The sequence below is a fragment of the Parambassis ranga genome, chromosome 19 (assembly GCF_900634625.1).
Source record: "Parambassis ranga chromosome 19, fParRan2.1, whole genome shotgun sequence".
In the NCBI taxonomy this organism is placed as follows: domain Eukaryota; kingdom Metazoa; phylum Chordata; class Actinopteri; family Ambassidae; genus Parambassis; species Parambassis ranga.
In genome coordinates, this window is record NC_041039.1 from 20396475 (window position 1) to 20415721 (window position 19247).

Here is a 19247-nt window from a genome sequence, read left to right on the forward strand (position 1 = left end):
ACATTCTCATCCATACTTCATTTCTGAGCACCGTTCACTTGGCCGAGGGGAATAAGCAGCCATGAGGCGGGAATTGAGGTGAAATGTATTACCAACAGCCTTATACACTATGTTAGCAGGTTCTGTGCTAGCAACTTCTGTAAAGGCACATAATGTGTGTGATTTGTTCATGTGTATACAAACCAGGTGTTAGCACTGCTTGTACAAACATCTGGATGGAATTTCACGCATTCCCTGTTATAAAAGTATACTCTACTACTTTATTCTGTGAACACTGAGTATATCAGATTTTGATAATCAAGTTTGTGATTGCTTTAAAATGGTACAGGTCTGTGTTGTACATTATCTGTGCTACGTTCTACTTGCGTACATGTGCGTCTGTTTCTAATTAATATGTTGGTTGTGTGATTGTCAGTGTGTTTAGAAGTAGGGGGATGAAAACGAAGTGATTAGGGACATCTGAATCAACAGGGACCTGCATGTGGTAAAGCACCGTTATGTTCCATATTGCAAGAGGTATGAATTTTTTTGTGTCATGCAAGCACATGTCCCGAACTTACGTCTTGCAAAACCCTTATTACACTGTATGCATAGCACTCATAACCACATTCAGATGCCCATATTTTATACTCAAACACACCACAGAGCACATCTCTTGGCCTTAAGCCAGCATGTAATATTGATGATGCGATGTGGTATGCCTCATTATAGACACACCACCATGCTGCTACTCAACTATTGATGGGCCTGGGGGTTTTTTCATTTCTCTGGATTCACCAGGAGTAATGTTAGGGCACAAAGTACACCTAACAACACAACAAAACATACATTTTGTACTGGTGATGATTAATTGTTGATGAAAAATGAATCTTTTGTGATGAAATTCAGATCGTGCCTCTTTGTCAGTAAAACAGTAAATGCCCATTTTCCATTTAATCTAGTCAACTACACAACATTCTGTTATTCTCTCACACAGAACTCAGATTTAATTAATATTTCAGTTAGGATTTTTCTGACTTCTTGTAGCCACCTGGCATCTAAGACCAACAGGACTGCATTTCTCCAGGTATCACCTGAGTGCAGTACCGTCTCCTGAATGCTGTAAATGTATGCCTGACATGGGAATAACCATGTACTGGAAGAAGACAGTGAAATGGTGTTTAAAATTTTATAAGATACTAGAGTACGGTTTTACACTACTCCCTAAGAGGTGTGCTATTGCCTTTAGAAATGAATGCACCTATACTAGACGGAAAACATGTTTTTTTCTTTATTTATAGTACAAACAGTGAGGGGAGCAGCCCTGAATGATAGATGGTTCTGGCCAATACCTTGAGCAAAAAATCCATTAAGAAGTAAAAAAAAAAACAGACCAAATGAAATTCTAAACTAATGTGAATGGGCTCAGTGTATGCTGTCAGCAATCATAATGGGACCCAGAAAAATAGGTCCCTGTGGCATCCTAAAATGCAAAGCTTATGGTGTAGCAAAGCATGGTCAGTACTATGGTTGGCAAGACTTGGTGACATGAGCTCATTCTTTAAAAAAAAAAAACAAGAGGCATGGCAAAGGATTTGACTTTAACTGGACAGGAAGTCTCTAAGCCTCATAGACTAGTCCACTTGCAGCGAAGTGTGTGGTGCCTGTGTGGTTGGCATGGCCTGAACAGCTCCTTTCTGCTCTTTGTGTACAAACACACCCGCTAGTCTTCACCACACCCATAACCTTTACTTATACAAGCCTCTGAAAAACATTTAGACTGGAACAATATGGCTGTAGCTGTAGTTACTTAGACTATATCTCATAAAAAAATACTAATACAGCATAACATGTTATCAATGAAATCCCCGTTTTTTTTCCACAGGACAGGGAGGATGCCCTTTTTGTTTCCAAATGGATGGAGGCTTTCCTGGCAACAATCTGGATAAAGATAGCCGACCATCTGACCCATATCCCACTGGCAGACACACACGTGCCCCAGAGAGGACCAGGAAATGGAGGCCAGACCATAGGGAAGCTATAGTTCCATCTGTTTCCATGGTCATGCCAGTGTCGGGGTGCCACTTCACTCTGAGCTTCCTGAAACGGTTCAAACTGTCAGTCACCTGACCGTGACACCGTGAAGGATATGACCACCATATCCAGTGGAAGGAAGGAAGGAAAGCCTGATCCTGTAAACTAAGAACCAGTTCATATATATATATATATATGCAGACCATCAGAGTTGCTAACTCTGAATGTCTTCCTACAGTTTCAAAACATTGTGTGGGAAGTGTCTTTCTGCACATATATGTCATGTGGTGTTTGAGTCAGGTCTTAGAGGCATCATTCCATTGCGTAACCTTCTGGCACCATCCTGGCCTGCTGGCACTACCATCTGCTGCTGTGAAACACTAGATCACAGCCACTGAGCTTCTACAGGTCTGTGTTGACACCAACATCTACAGTATTTTCTTGTAAAAACATGACTGAAAGTTGTTCATCTCTTGGGAGACGTTTATGGATCATTTCATAATAACTGCCAGAAATTATAGCCAGTCTTTTGCTTGGTGCACATTTCACGTTCTTCTATGCTCACTAAAAGGGAGAACAGTTCCCAAATGGATGTTGCAGCTTCAGAAGGTACACATGATAACTCAAAGGCCATTCTCTTTACCTGAGATTGGCTTTGATAGCTTTGATAACCATTTCTCTGGGCTTTTAAGGTTAGTCATTGATTGTTCAGATGTCTGAAACGGCACACATATCCAATCACAGTACTTATAGGTTTTCAAGAGGTAACAGTTCTGTAATATGGTCAGTCTTGATAAAATTTAAAAGGAATAGAGAAAGGGTAAGAAAACAAAGGTTCAGAGGTAAAAGCCAAACAAGACAATCCTGCAAAAGCACAAAATAAAAATCAAAACATCCGCTATGAAGGGAATATTGTTCAGCATAAAATGCATAATTGGTGGTTGCTATAAAGGGTTATGTTGTAACAGGGTTCAGGAACGTCATGATTCTTTCCCTCTGTCAGTTGGTGACTGCCAGGATTGGAGTGAGCTGTCCTTATGATCAACACCATGTGTTCTGCAGAAGGAGAAAAGGCTTTAGCCATCTAACCCATGACAAAAAAGCGTGTCCCTTCATCAGAGCTACATTAAATATAATTTTTCAAGGTAAGACGATAAGTGATGATAACACAAAAATCTATACGTCTTAATGTCAGCTGAAATGCAAGTTACAAAGAAAAACCGCTACTGCGCATGCCTTCCTGAGAGAAAGTCCAAGGAATGTAAGAAAACACTGAATGTGCAGTCAGCCTCAAAAACTGGGTAAATCCCAAGCCACGAGTTCTTGCACAGGGTGTACAACAATCAACCGCAGACATGGACTATAACCAAAAAATATAGCAATGACTCTAAACACATCACAGACCCATTCCATATCAGTTATTGGCGAAGCAACATATAACACAAATACACACAAGCAAACACAACATAATTCCTTTTCCATCTCACCTGCTCCGCTGAGAGTTGTTATAATAGGAAACAGGAAGGAACTTCAGCCAGAGGAATAACCTCGCTCTCTGTATCGTCCCTTTCAGGGACACCAGGCTGCTGAGTGACCTCTGTCCTGTTCCCACAACTGGGCTGTCTTCCATGTCCAAAAGTCTCTCATAACTGAGCAACCCCTGACCAGAAGACATCTGCCAAAGCAGAGCATTGAGACTTCAGACAACTAAGGAGTAGGAATTCAGGACAGAGGCTTTACAAAAGTGACATCCTTTCCCTCAAGTTTGAATTATTATTACAAATGAAAAAAGAAACAAAAATACACCCCTTAGTCATTGTACCCTCTCCCTCATTTACATCTGTTTAAGCATCGACAGCAAGACCTTAGATACATGATACAGTAGAAAGTGCAGCTTTAAACACACAGAGTACAGCTGTTGGAGACACAGACAACACACTCCAATAGACCAAACTTAATAAATGTAAATGTTTTGGAGTCACTTAGTCATGTTTATTTACCAACTACCAACTGAGATGAAAAAAATGAATATGCTGATATTGTATCTCAAAATTGCAATCCTTGAAAAAACAATAATCCTGCTTTTTGGTCTTTCGCTGAATTCCGATCCTTGTATTTGCATTGCATATTCCAGGCTCAGTAAGGGTTATGAGATGAAAGAGAATAAGTAAGTTAGCACCAGGTGCACCTGCCCTCCTCTTAGCCATCCTCGTGGACTGACACTTCAAACTGCAGTTTTTATCAGAGTATCAACCTGGACTTTTGAACTGTTCAAGCCAGTCAAACACATGGTGCTCATTTTATGCTGGATTGCAATTGTTAGACTGCTCCAAAAACAAGCCAGCTTTTCTTATAGTGTTCATCAACGAAGCTGGGAGATTTTAACTAATACTTTTCTGTCATCTAAAAGGTGTCGAAAAAAAATAGCACTAAATTTGTACATATGTCCCTGCAAAACCAGGCACTGTACTACCACATGCAGATGCTTAAACGCCAGTATCAAAGCCTGACAGTAGTTCCAGCCATGTTACCACTATCACAACACAGCACAATAGTGACAATACGCATACTACAACTACATTACTTCCACACAGTAAACAACAAATGTTGTCAATTGGTACAGATTGGTTTAGAGACAGACTGCAAACAGAGGTTCAAGCAGCAACTTAGTCCCCGTTCACACTGGAGAAAGTCATTCCAGCTAGACTAGGATTGAGCCCAGACAGCCTTTAAGCTGGATGCGTTCAGACCTATTTTCAAATCTGGCTAGCACACACTTGTGTCCGCTCTCAATCCGGCTTCATCCAGCATGTTTGCTGTCCTCCAAACCACAAGGTGGCGCCTCGTAATATACAGAGTCCGTTCAGGCCGCGGTATGACCGCATGTGCGCATGCGTCGTGCGTGTTTTTTGTCCCGTGTCGCGCCCCGTGAACCGGAAGTAGCACATCGCTAACCAGAAGTAGCATGTCGCTAGCCGGATTCGCAAGCCACATTTGCGTTCACACCTGAGCCACATTTGAGCCAATTGAAATCAAACTGGATATTGCCAGATTCAAGGTGTTCACACTCAGAAAAAAAAACATCTGGATAGGCCCGAATCCCGCTTTAGCCAGATTTGTTTCCCCAGTGTGAATGGGGTATTAAAGAGTTGACAACACTGTGTGAAATAAGGCTTTAATGTTAATGTTTGTCCATCCTTATATACAGTACATTATGTTATGGGTGGATGGCAGTTTTTGGGGGGTACATTTTTAATGTGGTTTATGTGTCGCACCATTCCCAACATTGTCTTCTGTTTTACTTTGTTTTTATGCACGTTTTGGTTTAGGTGGGAACTTTTGTTGACTAGATCAAGTTAAAGATCCACACATTTTCATGTATAATCATATGACTTATCAATATACTTACTTTTCCGAACAGTTTGCTATGGATCAAAAACAATTACACTGATGTCGAATGGATCTCACAAAGGAGCAACGTGCCATCTCATTTGGTCTCATTTATTATATTTCACAGAGAACACCTCTTTCTGATCTTCAAAGTATACAACTGCATACACATGAAGTTAAAAGACAACATGATAACTGTTATTCAGCTGAAGTTGAAGTCAGTTTGGCAAATTCTTTAAAGAACTCAGAGACGTCCAGTGGAGCTGGAAAGGAAGTGTTTCACTATTTTGCTCTCCGCTCCCTGCGCTGCCTTGGCGTAAACATTACAGATTATGGCCAGCTAAGTGAAAACGTACTGACATCAGTCACAGTCTGATGTGCCTTTGTAGCTTTTGGGTATAAATGGTGGAGTGTGAGTGGCAAAGTGTCATAGAGAGGGGGGCTGTACAGAGCAGAGGGGAAAGATTGATTTCTAATTAACAAGCTGGTTGCTGTAATGAAAGACTAGATGGTCTCTACTGGCAGTGGATCAATGGGGAACGCCTCCCTTGAAATTCAGTCTTAATCACACCAACACAGCTTGGTCAGAAAGCACTTATTGCTGTAATTAACAATCAAACTCCCTCCATCTCCCCTTACTCGTCTCCACCTCACCGGTACCTTAGACCTCTGCCTTCGCTCGATAGCGGGGATCACTCAATTACTCGTAGTGTTTCCTCTGCTGTCAAGGCGTAGTTGTGCTTCATAAGCAAGCATGTCGAGTCACTAACAAAGACACTGTGAGATCAATGTTCAGAAAGGAGAAACACTAGCTCCTACACTCACCAAGCCAGTCAGGTGAAGTCTCACTTATTCTCTTATCTAGAGCTCGATCATTCTAAATTTGAGTCACTACTTGCAAGACAATCAAACACCTAAGCCATAGAGGTATAATACAAGCTGCTTCACTGGGTCCACCATGGTAGAGGGAGAGATTTCTTTCAACCAATGTCAATGCATTGATGTCTTACATCTACAGGCCTATTTTTTTTTCCTCTGTTTGCAACTGATGACATGTGAAAGACTAAGATAGTGGTCCAGTGTAGTTTATTGTGTTCTAATCCTGAGTCCGAGCTTACTGATGACACATGGACCTGTGGGGGCGAGAGCTCTGTGATTTGGTTAGCTTGTGCATGTGCATGGGTGTGTAATCTGACTATGCCAGCAAGCCCTGTCTTTCTGGACAGAGCAGGTCTGGTTGTTTGAAGGAGGCTGGTACTGAATGGGGGGGGACGACTAATCCGGCTGTGCCACGCGCTGTGTGCCCAGCACTCAGCCATTTGCAACACACCGCCTCCTCTGTAGTGGGTCCATTGGAGCGCTACAAGTCCCACTGAATGCTATCAGCACAGACGACACACTGCCCCCGAGCAGGGATTACAGTTCTTTCAATGACGCTGCCAGAAGGGGGGATCCAGAGCAAGAGAAGGAGAAGGAGGAGGGAGAGGTACAGGAGCTCTCTTTAAAGGGAGGAGACCATTGGCAGAACTGCCATTCAACAGCAGTTGGGAAACCACCCCAAGAGACAAACTGGAGGATCCGTCACTCTTTAAAATCCAGCTTAGAGCCACTTGGCTCTCCTTAAGGAACACTGGTCCATTGTTATGGGGTGGATTGGTATGTGGACATTCACATTAATTTGCATAGAACACAGAGAGTTCCTAATGCAGACCTGTTTTCGGAACTTTTGGGAAGGGAAACTAAACTGTAATTATCTTTACAACCTGTTTGTAGGCTTAAAGTAAACATTGAAGCAGAAGAGAAGGCAAAACTGGAATGTGCTCATAAAAATTATATTAACAAACCATAGAATAGTGTGTGGTCTGTTTTCTATTTACATAGAGTACATTGTGTGGGGCATCTGAACACATTTTATGCTTTTTTCATAAACCACTATCACTGTAGTTATTGAAACACTAGTTCAATAGATTTGAACACCCCTCCCCCTTTTTTGTCTCCATTGAATCCTAAAGGAGCTCTATAGGACTGGAAGATTTGAATTTTCTCCTGAGCAAAATATTCTTTCAGTAAGCCATTGTATGCATAGGATTATTATACAGCTGTAATATCCACTTTTGTCTAATTCATAAGTCCTCAGTTCATGAGTCCTCTGAGTTTCTCTCTTTGCTTCACTTTACGCAAAGTGCAGTCATATCAGATCCATCGTAAATTTCATATTTCTTAAAAAATGGTTGTCTTCTTGTGAAGGTTTTTTCTCATCCTTAGCTGTCTTATTCTTTGGGCTGATGAATGGTTTCCAGAGTTACACCCAGAGTGTTTTGGCAGAGCACCAGTTATGGTCCATCAGCTAAAGCATGCTAGTAAGTTGATGCAGCTCTTGTATGCTGCTGCAAACTACACATTTAAATCTGCTTCACTGTAGGAGGCAAGAATACTTACAATTACAAAAAATAATTAAATAATTACAAAAAAAATCAATCAATTAATGTCACCACCTTTTTGGGAAAAGGTTATATGTAACCAAAATGGGTACCCAACATTTTGATGCTTTTGCTCTGTAAAATGCAGATTTCCACACATCACAAAGCAGCAAAGTACACCCTACGACACACAACAGCTTGTATTATCAACGGAGAAGCACTCCAAATCAGGCAAACCCCCAACAGACAAGCACACACTCCAACATCCTGAAAATACTCACAGCCACTCGTCTGCCCACTCATGAAAGTTACTGAAAACACAACTCACATTTGCTTGATAAGAGCATTCTTGTTTTGGCTGGAAAATTAGTCTGTTGAGAAAATTGAAAATAAAAAATGTAACAGCTTCTTGCTGCTTGCTTGATAAGACTGGCACACAGACACACACACACACGTCTGCCAGGCAGGGATCCACTCAGTGCCTTCATTTTTAGTTCTTTCTACCACACCTGGCCCCATGCTGACATTGTCCTGGCAGCAGCCGGGCAATGGCTAACAATGGTAAATCAATTTTCCAGAAATGTAGCATATAGGTGACATCTGGGCCATCTCGACAATCAGGGCTTGAAACTCTCTGCTCGGTTTCTCACTGAATTTTATGGGAAATGATACAGAAGCAGAGGCAGACTCTGTCACAGCAACATTGCAATGTCATATGTTTTTACAGCTTATGCATGGTAAACCATTTAGCACCTGACACGAGGAAAATACTAACCCTGTGTTCATGTTATCATGTCATATCCGGTGGTAACGTAGACACAAAGAATTGTGATAGCCCACTGATCAGGACATTTGTGTTTAGCCAGCGGAACATCTGACCTGTCTCTATGTCATGATGGATCACCCACTAAGAGCTGAGTGCTGTGCACATGGCCAAGTGTGCATGTGTGACAAAGAGAAGATTCCCAATGAATATCCATTCTCATTTCTCGCCCATCTGCTCCTTGATAAAAAGGAAACTGGCAAATCTCAGAGAATACAATGGTCTTTAAATGGTTCATCATTCAGTGTCCACAAAGAAGAACACCCAAACACACCCAGCAAGCCCATACAAACATTAATACACTTGACACACTTCTCTCTACTCAGTGAAGTGACCTATTCAGACAAAGCGGCAGGAGGCAGAGAGGCTGAGGGGTTGGGAAGCTAATGAATGCATGGTTTTAGACCACTTGAAAGTGCGTTTTTTTTCTGCGCATTTTGCTTTTCACTCACAAGAGAGCCCTATCAAACCATTAGCTGCAACCCCCTCAATTCTTTCCTTAGACTTGCTTACATTTTCAGTGTCCCTGCTCCCCTAAACTGGATAAAAACTAGGACATCCTTTTAATGGTTCACTGACCAATGCCTGCTGCATTGTAAGGAGTGGTCCTGGTCTTTTAAATAGATAAATATATAGTGAAATGCTTCAGTTAAGGAGAATGGAGGTGTAAGGTGGACAGAAAAAGTAGAGCCACCAACCTAATCTAATCTCCTCAGGAACTGAGCTCTAAACAATGCAGTACTGGCAAGAACTGGTCAGAGGTCAGAAGGCAGACACTCAACAGTCCACTGAGAGGTGAAGTGCTGCAGCAGGCGATGATGACGATAATATCTGCTTTTCTATAGCTTGACTGGGATGTTGTGTCTGTGACCTTCACTTTAACATATGTCAGTCAGCAGCACAGTCACAGAAAAACTCTTCCAACCATGAAAAGTAATCAACTTTGCAGATAGATAATGGTCTCTTTCTCTTTGCAAGGCACATTGAGTTGTTTCTGGTGGTTGGCAAGAGAGCTGCTGAAGTAATTCACTATGTCTAATCTGATAGGTTATCATGGGATGAGCTGATGGTATTTTGTGAGGATGAATTTATCTCCAACTTCCCATTAAGAATGTCATTTAGTGGCAATGCCCAAATCTCCTTGAAATGTTGATTGTTTCTCTAACCTCTTCAATCATTTGCACATGAAAAAGTCCATAGAAATTGCTGTAGAAACAACTGACAGATTAGCGATGGCCATTTTAGTTTGCTCTGTCAACTGGCAGCTCTGTTGTTGTGCACATAGACTGTTAACAAAAAAAGAACAATGTTACCCATAGGTTTCCTGAAGAGCAGTTTTACAGTTTGGGGGGGGGGGGTGCAGCACTGCAATCTTTCCAGTGTCTGAAGACATCCAAGATTAGATTACTCCAAATTTGGACAGAGCAGTGTAACTGAAGAGGCAGGCAGCCACATAAGCAGACATCTTGGCTTCTGACAATTACCCTATTATGCGCTTAATCAGTAAGATCACAAACTCCATCCATTACAGGTTACATGTCACCACCAACTACAAGTTGTCCAGTCTATCTCTTACTTGTGACTGATGACTGATGGGCACTTTAACCATGGCCTCATTTGTCAAACAAGGTGGTTTGGTTTGGCGTTGACTTTTCCCTTGTATTACTGATCTTCCTCCTGTTTTTCTACTGTTTGTGGTACTGTGGTACACACTGACCTCCACTTATTAAAGTCTGGTTTTCAGACACTGAAAATGGTGAAGGAGGGAGTTGCACACTGCCTGCATGCCTCACCACAAGCTTGTATGAGTGGCTCATTCAGTGCTGTACTATGACATTAATAACCCTGTGTAAAGAAAACAAACACAACCCACTACACAATATGTAAATCAACACTCACTGAATAAAAGCACTCAATCAAGCTTTTTACTGTACTATAAACATTGATACCAGCAAACACAGTGTTCTATACAAACAGGTGCAGGTGCACAGGCATTATAGGCCTTAATGAAATTAACAGAAAAAAATATGTTAACATACAAAAGCACTCAATCAGTCTCTTTGGCCTCATTTCTGCTTACACACCTCCATGTTTCTGGCTATGCTCCACTGACTTTCAGAGGACATTTTACTGTCATTCTATTCCCTCACTTATCTTCAATTTCGCTTTCTAATAATGAGTTTTACACAATATATTATAGTAGTGACAACCTCTTCACTCACTGATTATAATCTCACATGCTTTATGTAAAAGGACATGCTTTCTAAATTTTAACAGCCTATCCTCCCACTGCTGTGTCACTATCCTGTTCTGAAGTTATTGTTCATCTGTTAAAATGTACATGAACAATGTTTTCCAAAGCAGCAGGACAAGGAACAGCAGGAATGAAAAAAAAAAACAGCACTCTTCGATTAACTGTGTTTAGAAGCAGACCTCTGGGGGTTTTGTATTCTGATGTTGCTCGTCATAAACATGCGGTTGCTGTATGGAGAACCATCTCACAATCCCAGAGCAGTGTTTTAAGAGGTCAGACACAAAATGAAGAAAAAAATACTTAACTAAAGAGCTGCTTCCTGAGTATAGCAAAAGTGGTTCATAAGGGTTGTTTGATTATTTAGAGGACAGGCTCAAATCCCAGTGTGACCTTACTTCTTTTTACTTCAGTCTCTCTCTTCTGAAAGATAACGCTGTATGTAGGCAGTGTGTGTGTGTGTGTGTGTGTGTGTGTGTGTGTGTGTGTGTATGTGCGACACTTGGTTTCCATTTGTCTGGTACAAGAAGTGACCCTAGAGTGTTAATGCAAGCACAGAAATCTCCACAAATCTTTTCATCTCTCCGCCCCTTCAGCTTCCCAGCAGTTCAGAATGTCTCTACAGTATTTCTATTTCCATTTTGTCCACTGTGACCCTGCCAATACACCCACCCTCTTAAACATTTCACAGTGAGTAACACGGCCTCTCTTGGTCATTTCATTCTGACAGATAAACACAGTAATCTTGTCTACAATACACACACATATACAGAGTACACTGCCCACACATCGCCTTATCACTCAAAAGCAACACAGAAGCAAGAGGCGGTGAGGTCAGGTCAGAAACCCAATTAGTACACGGCCAAACAGAATATTCCTCAAGCGCTGCACCAAATGCTGAGGTGGTTCTCTGAGACACTAACCTCCTGTCTCTTTTATAAGGGGGTCATCTGTCTTTTTTTTCTCAACAACACTTCTTCAGTTTTCTTTTAATATAGCGCTTCAAACAACCATGTATGTGGCCAGAATCCTTCTCTAATGCTTTCCACCCCCATTTCCACACGCAGCTCTTTCAGTGGTTATATCACACATTGCTTTTAGAAGATTAAAACAAATGTCATCCAAACCTAAAGCTCTGAGAGCACATAAAAAGCAACACAATTGTGATTAAACCACAAAAGAGGGATACTGACATACAAAAGCTCATTTGCAGTAATGAATAATTGCACTTTTCCATCACATCACCAGAACATGTAATTTGTTTTTTTTCCTGTCTATCCTTTTCTGTCATTCTCCGTACCGTATAAGCAGGCAGATAAATGTCCACCCTCAGTCCAACAACTGTGTGTGTTCTCAAACCACTCACTCCCTGTCACAATGAGCCTGGCAGTGGCTCTGGTAAGAACACGGAAGGATGGATACAGCCAAGGTTTGACAGGCTGGAGAGGTGGAAAAAAAAGAGGCTCGTAGTTGTACAACTAAGCCAACCGTACGCCTGCAAACTCATTCAAAACCCTAGAAATTTAACAATAACCTGCCGTCATGTGCCAAAACATAGGGAGGAGAAATAAGGGAGCAGCTTGGAACCCTGTCATTTTTGTGTGTAAGCCCCGCTGCTGGTATCTTATCTGCTCAATCCTCTCATCGTCATTTAAATCTCCCCCTACTCCATCCGATCCCAGCCATGGCCCTATTTAAATATCTCCCTCCTCCCTGTCCACCACATTTCTAATGCTAATTATCTAAACCTCTCTGTGCTCTCTATCCCTCCCATCCACCAGCTAGTTATTCAAATCTCTCCCCACTCGCTCTCCCTACAAGCCCGGCCCCAGTTAAAAGGTGCTTGACTGAAGGGTTGATCCGGGCTGTTATTTTCAGACAGAGAATTCTGCTTTACCCAGACTCATCTCCTTCCCCGTTGTGTTTTCTTGGGTCTTTTAATATCCTTTTCACTCTGTATACAATTACACAATCTCTGAGCACATATCCTTTTGAAATGAAGAGGTTTATTTGTTATGATAATTGAATGCAGTTGTTAACAGAGCTGGAACAATGTAACCTCTCTTTGCCATGTCAAATAAAATACAACAGCAACAGGGTTTGGAGAAGATAGGAGCAATGTACACACAATGTATATGTATATTTAGGAAGTAAATAGAATTAGTAGTATGAAATGTGTACATCCAAGTCTTCATGAGAACAACTACATGGGAACATGACCTTAGTCAGTCCATGGTGGCCTGTGTGGGTCACTGTCCTCAGTGTTAACTGAGTAATGAAAGTGAGTTAGCGCAGTCCGGGAGGTCAGAGAGGATCTTTTTTCCAGGACCAGGTGCCAGGACATCACTGTGAGAAATGTCTGTCTGCTCTGTTTACTGAATTTGAAACCTTTCTTTCTATCAGTCAGAGCATCTCTCTCTCTGTGGTGCTACGTTTTGTCCCCTTGCACTCTCTGACTGTCATTCAGTTGGTGGGATCTCACTGTTGGTCCTGTGGAGAAGCCACCTACACATGAAGCATCGGGATCAGAGTCCCACTCAGCATCACTACTTATTACACTTACATAAATGCTGCTTTCCAACAACTGCCACCACACAGAAGGCTGCACACTCTTATATGTATGGACACAACAGCAGCACCTTGTGTGTTAACCAAAACACCGGGATAGTTTCGCTTTACACATAGTGTGTACAATTCTTGTTCGAGAAGATGGTTTAACATCATCAAAAATGCATATTATTCTCAGAATACATATTTATTACTTAAACAAAAAGAAAACTAAATTATTAAAATAATAAAATTTATAACAATTTCTGAATAATTTCCATGCAGCAAAAAAAAAAAAAAGTGGACACCATAGCAGGTGTGCTCACCTTGGTATTCCTGTCCAGGGGTGTACGTGGTGGGGTTGCCTGTGATTTGGAGGGTGAGTAGCACCTCTCCCCCACCTTCTGCAACCCCGGCTCCCTCCAGCTCCCCATGGTGGGTGCACAGGAAGAAGAAGGGGTTGAAACGGGGGTAGAAGCTCGCAGGGGGCACCCCGAAATCCACGTTGCTGCTCCCCAGGACTAGGGCAAGCAGGGCATAGCCTAAAGCACCCCTGAGAGAGGCCAGTGCCATGGCCATCTGCCCTCACCAAGCGACTGGCTGAGGGAGTGGAGATGGGTGAAGAGATGAAGAGAGTGATGAGTGGGAGCAAGGAAGGCACAGGTAGAGCTCCAGAGGACAGGTTTTGGAGTCCACAGATGAGTCCAAAGTCCAAAAGTGCGCTTGTAAGTCTGTGCCTGTGTGTGTGTGTGTGCAGTATTTACGTGTGTGAGTGTGTGTGGGCTGGGCCGTCAGGAAAACTGTTCTTCTGCTTCCTCTCCCTGTCCTACCTCCACTCTCGGGGAGTTCAGAGCTTCGCCTGTGCTGTCCTGCTCCAGTGTTTAAATACCTCACCCCCTCCCTCTGTTTCCCTCTCTCCTCCCACCCTCCCTCCCTTCCTCTCTCTGTCTCTCTTTCGCTCTAACACCAGCTCCACGCGTGCTGTATGCGCTCTACAAGACGGCCTCCTCCTCTCTCTCATCTAGCTCTTCTCTCCTCCCTCTTTACTGCCAGTCTATCACTCTGCCTTTTTTTTCTTAATCTCGTTCTTCCCCCCCCCCTACACTCCTATCTCCTTCTCTTTACCTCTCACTAAACCACTATGTTACTCCATGTTGCACTCTTGTATCCCTCTCCAGAGACCTTGGCTGTCTTATCTCTGTGCATCTGTTAGTTTCTTCAACCCTAACCAGCCCACTGACAGATCCCTTTCACTCTCCTCTCTCTCCTTTGTCTTTTTGCCCATCCACCAGACTGTCTCCTCTCCCACCCACCATCACACCTCCTTCCTTTCTCCCTCCCTCTTAAGCTCTCTTCACCTCCCTCTCCTTCCCTTTCTTTCTCTACTGGCCCCCTCCTCCCATCTTGCGTTCTTCCCTCTCCTCTTTTTCCAACCCTGCACTTCTCTGTCTCTCCTCTCATCCTCCGAAGTGCTTGGATTTCTTTTTTTTCTTCTTGTCCACTGTTGCTTTTTTTTCATGGGTTTTCCATCAGAATCTCCTTTTCCACAAGATTCTCCAACTTCCCCCCCCCCCCCCCGTACGAGCAGCATGCGCCACCGCTCTGCTCTACATTAACCCACCACGAGCCACTATGCTGTTCTCCTCCAGCTCACCAAATGACGAATAACATATCTCTTTCCCTTCTCATCCAGGAATAACTATAAACATGCAGCCCTCACATTTTTCAGCCACGCAGCTCTATTTCTCTGCTCATCTGTCTCTCCCTCTGTGTGTAAGTGATACACTTTATTTACCCCACCTCCACACCCCCCACAAATATTCACTCCACAGACCATGTTGATACAAAAAAAACTCTGCGTATCACAAACACACAAATGTTCCTAGAGGTTATACAAATCCTTCCATGGTACAAGGCCAAAGACAAAAAAAACACATTAAATAAATTACGACAGTAAAGAGGGTAACTTAAAGAACTTGCTGTTAACACCACTGAGTAGCTCCTCTGGTGTTTGTCTTAAGCTGCCTGCTGGGTTTGTGTGGTTAAGGACCTATTACAGACATAACACACACAACACAACACTCCTAAGCCAGCAAGCTGCACGCACACACACACACAGACACACACACACCGACACACGGTCTGACTGACCCAAAGCAGGAGTGCACAGCCAGGCCTGAATGGACAGATGCTTTTACGGCCTAAACCCTTAAATCACAAAAACACACATCCACATGACACATGACACACAATAATAACCTACATACTAAGGGCTCAACCAGTTTGTTGTTTCTCTCTGTGTTGGTATTGGGATTAATATTTGGCACAAGTGAAGTAATTCACCTGCCAGGGCAGCTGGTGCTTCCAGACTAGCTCCAGTCAGCATGTTTATCCACATAGCAGTCCAGACATCCAAGAGGGCTGGACTAAAAGGCAACTATTATGCAACATTAAAGGGAAACTTCTCCCTCTTAGTGGAGTTCAGTCAGTCAGACTGCCGGGAAAAAAAAAAAAAACAAAAAGCCACTGCAGGTCCCAGAAAAAGCTGTACCTGCAATAAAAAAATAGTCAAAAATTTTAAAGGAGAAATTAGCCTAATATGAACTGACAACAGTCTGCAAATGCATCCTCTTTCTTAAATTCAGCACTCTGTCAACATCTCTCAAGGCTTTCACAATTCATTCTCCACTGAGTATACTTTATGGCAGATGAGATCATGTGTTCAAACTTTTCTCATGCATGAGGGATACGCCACATAGAGCAGGAACTCTCTCCAAAACTGTAAAAACTCTTAAATAACTAAGAAATCATGGTTGCTCAAGAGACGCAATTCTTTTCCTCTTACTGCGTCCAAGATATTCCTGTGACCAGGCCACTGCTGCTTCTGTTCATGAGACGGCCAACACTAGATGACTAAATAAAGTGATACTGTATGGAACGTGTGACATATCAGCAACTTTACTAGGAACAGGTGTGCTGCCATGCTGTGTGTTTATTCTAGTATGCCGTTTTAAGATTATATCAAGCATGTGCACAAAGACCCCATGACAACCGCAGTGAAAGAGACAAAATATCAACAAGAAATTGGCACACAAGTTCAGTCAAGGCAGCAACTTTTTTAGAAACTCTGTGTGCTCTCCACCATTGCTTTTACGAGGTCAGTTAGGAGGACGGGTCTGTTGAGACCGGAGCGTGAGGTCAGAGGTTATCACAGTCCTTCTCCGCTGTTCTTCTCTACCAACTACACTTCAGCTCCTTGTTGGCTTAATTAAACACTTAATTAATCTAAATGCATTAACACACCCGTGAGATTTCTTGAGCTAACGTCCTTGTGTACAGTTTTTCTCACAAGTCTTTTAACTATAAGAGGAAGTGCTTCCAATTTGGTGTCTGTGCAGCAGGAACAGAGCTTGATTGTCGTTCATGGAGGAGCACTTTTATACAATGCATGGGCAATGCTTTCTATAGGATAGTTAACATGACTGCTACACTGGCAACCCACACAGCTCATTATTTTTAATTATGCCCACCTATTTAAACAAGAGCACTGTGTCAAAGCCGTTTCAATTATGTCAGAGTCTGATGATGCAAAAGATTCACAAAATCAAGAAAGTTAGGTAAAAAAAAATGACCCTATATTAACTTCCAGTCTTACACTGGCCCTAATTAATTAAGTTATGTAAATATCTTAAAGTTATATTTCAAAAGAACATTTTAACCACATACCTTTCACAATGACTTTGTCTGTGTATGCCAGTTTTACAAATTCCACCTAAACTTTACAAAATCACTTTCACACTAAAGGCCTTTAGCCTAAATTTAATTTGTATAGCATATATTACACTCAACAAAGAGCCTGAACCCCAAGCAATTGGGCACTAGCGACAGAAAAAAACTCTAGGTTCATAGGGTGATTCTCCTGCTGATGTCCGGCTGATTGGTCAAAAGAACAAGAGCAAATCTGCAGCATATACTGTATCTGTGTTTGACGTTCAGCTACTCCATCTGACCAGAGCTGCTGGTACAGATGGGTTTCAGCACAGCGTTCACCTTCTGCTCCACACACCCCTGCTGAATAAACATGCTCAGTGTTGAAATTCCCAACATGAAGAACACTGACATGAAAGAGATATTTCAGCATTTTAATCTACAATAAAAAAAAAACCAGTACGAGTGTGTTCATAAAGTGCACAGAGAGAGTTGAGCAGGTAGTGTGTGCCAGCCATCTGTTTTACCTGTAGCAGCCCGTACCTGATGACCTCGTCATGTAGGTCCTGTCCTACATCCATTCCTGTTACACTATGACCATTCTGCAGCCCCTTCCTCTATGTGCACACACAACGACGTACTAATGCACATTCAAACACACACACACACCCTCACACAGTGTGCGACTGGGGGCTATCATTCTCCATTATGAAAACTAGGTCGGGGAGGAGTGGGCGAGTGGAGTGGGGCAGTAATTATTTTTATCATTATTAATTTCCACCTCAAGGTTGCACCAGGGCTTTTTTGTCTGCTTCAATCTTCATTTCAGTCCACCCCCCCCCCACCCCACCCCTGCATCCACACACACATTACCACCATGAGCACCATCACTACCCACTGTCTTTGAAAAGGCTGCGTGCCAAACAAGACAGAACACAGGGTGGGGGGCACAAAAGAGAAAAGGGCTCAAAGGGATAGAAAGACTATGACTCCGAGGGACAGAGGGGAAAGCATGGCAGGCAGGAGGGGATGGATGTGTCGCTTCATCACTCACTGGACCCTAATTTACACTAACAGGTTGTTTACTTGATATGGCGATGATAATAAAAGCCTGGGTGTTGGAGGAGGGGAGAAGGCAAGAAAAAGGAAAAAGAGGCCCTGCGGGAGCACTTCAGCTGTGATGGCTTGCACACTCCAATTAGTCCCAGCAAAAGCTCCCCCCCCCCCCCCCCCCCCCCCCCCCTGAAAGGAGTAAAAGGGGTGCGTCGCTCAGTGTGTAAATAAAACCAGTGACCAGCACCTCTAAAAAACTCTCACACAAGGAAGAACTTCGATGTAGCAGACACAAGCAATGGAAACACCCAGAAAAAGACACTCAAGTGTCATAACACCCTAAGCCACCCAAGAATGTTTTTTCCATACATGTTTGCTTAAGTACTGACACCGAAGCTATTTCTTTCTACAGTACAAATTACACGAGGGTTAGGCTGACACTAAAAATCCCTTAATTGTACATGTGAGACGACGTAAGAAAAGATATGGTTACGGTTTAATTTCCATTTCTGTTGACACGTCCACATGGTATGGTTTTCCATTGTAACCAAGCCCCTACACATATGAGAACTCATTTTCCATATGCACCGCTACCACAAAAACAGCCACTAGTTGAGGAGATTCTAATCAGTTCCACTTGAATGAACATTTGTGCACACTTTAAATTCCATTAAGGTGTTTCACAGATATCGTGTTTAACAGTAGGACAGACAGATATCCAGAGTCACCACTGAACAACACCACCTTCAATATGTAGCCGGTTAGTCCTGTTCAGACATTAAAACTCAACTTTTACCTCCCCATCTATTAGACCAATAACATCTGCAAGTGGCTACACTGACACCTCGACAAATGCAAGTGCAGCATCATCCTTTAAAAACAGTAGGATCGACATTCCCCACATTCTGTTATCCTCCTTTTTTACATAAACAACTGGCATCCAGACTCAAATCTGTTGTTTGGACAACGCTATATAAACTGTCTGAGTGTAAGTGGATGGGTTTAGTCTTAGTGAAACCACTGCTTCTAGAAAACTTTGTAG

General features: G+C 42.6%; 1 protein-coding gene across 3 annotated transcripts in view; it reads right to left on the reverse strand.

The window, feature by feature from the left end:
• Positions 1–14284, reverse strand: part of reln (reelin) — an 82138-nt gene extending 67854 nt beyond the window's left edge. For 2 of the 3 annotated variants that reach the window (XM_028431275.1, XM_028431274.1), the window contains exon 1: positions 13771–14284. In XM_028431275.1, the coding sequence (XP_028287076.1) occupies positions 13771–14023 (253 nt within the window). In that variant the 5' untranslated portion in view covers positions 14024–14284. The remainder of the gene's footprint in view (positions 1–13770) is intronic. The other variant, XM_028431272.1, reaches the window with a different exon arrangement.
• Between the last annotated feature and the right edge of the window lie 4963 nt (positions 14285–19247).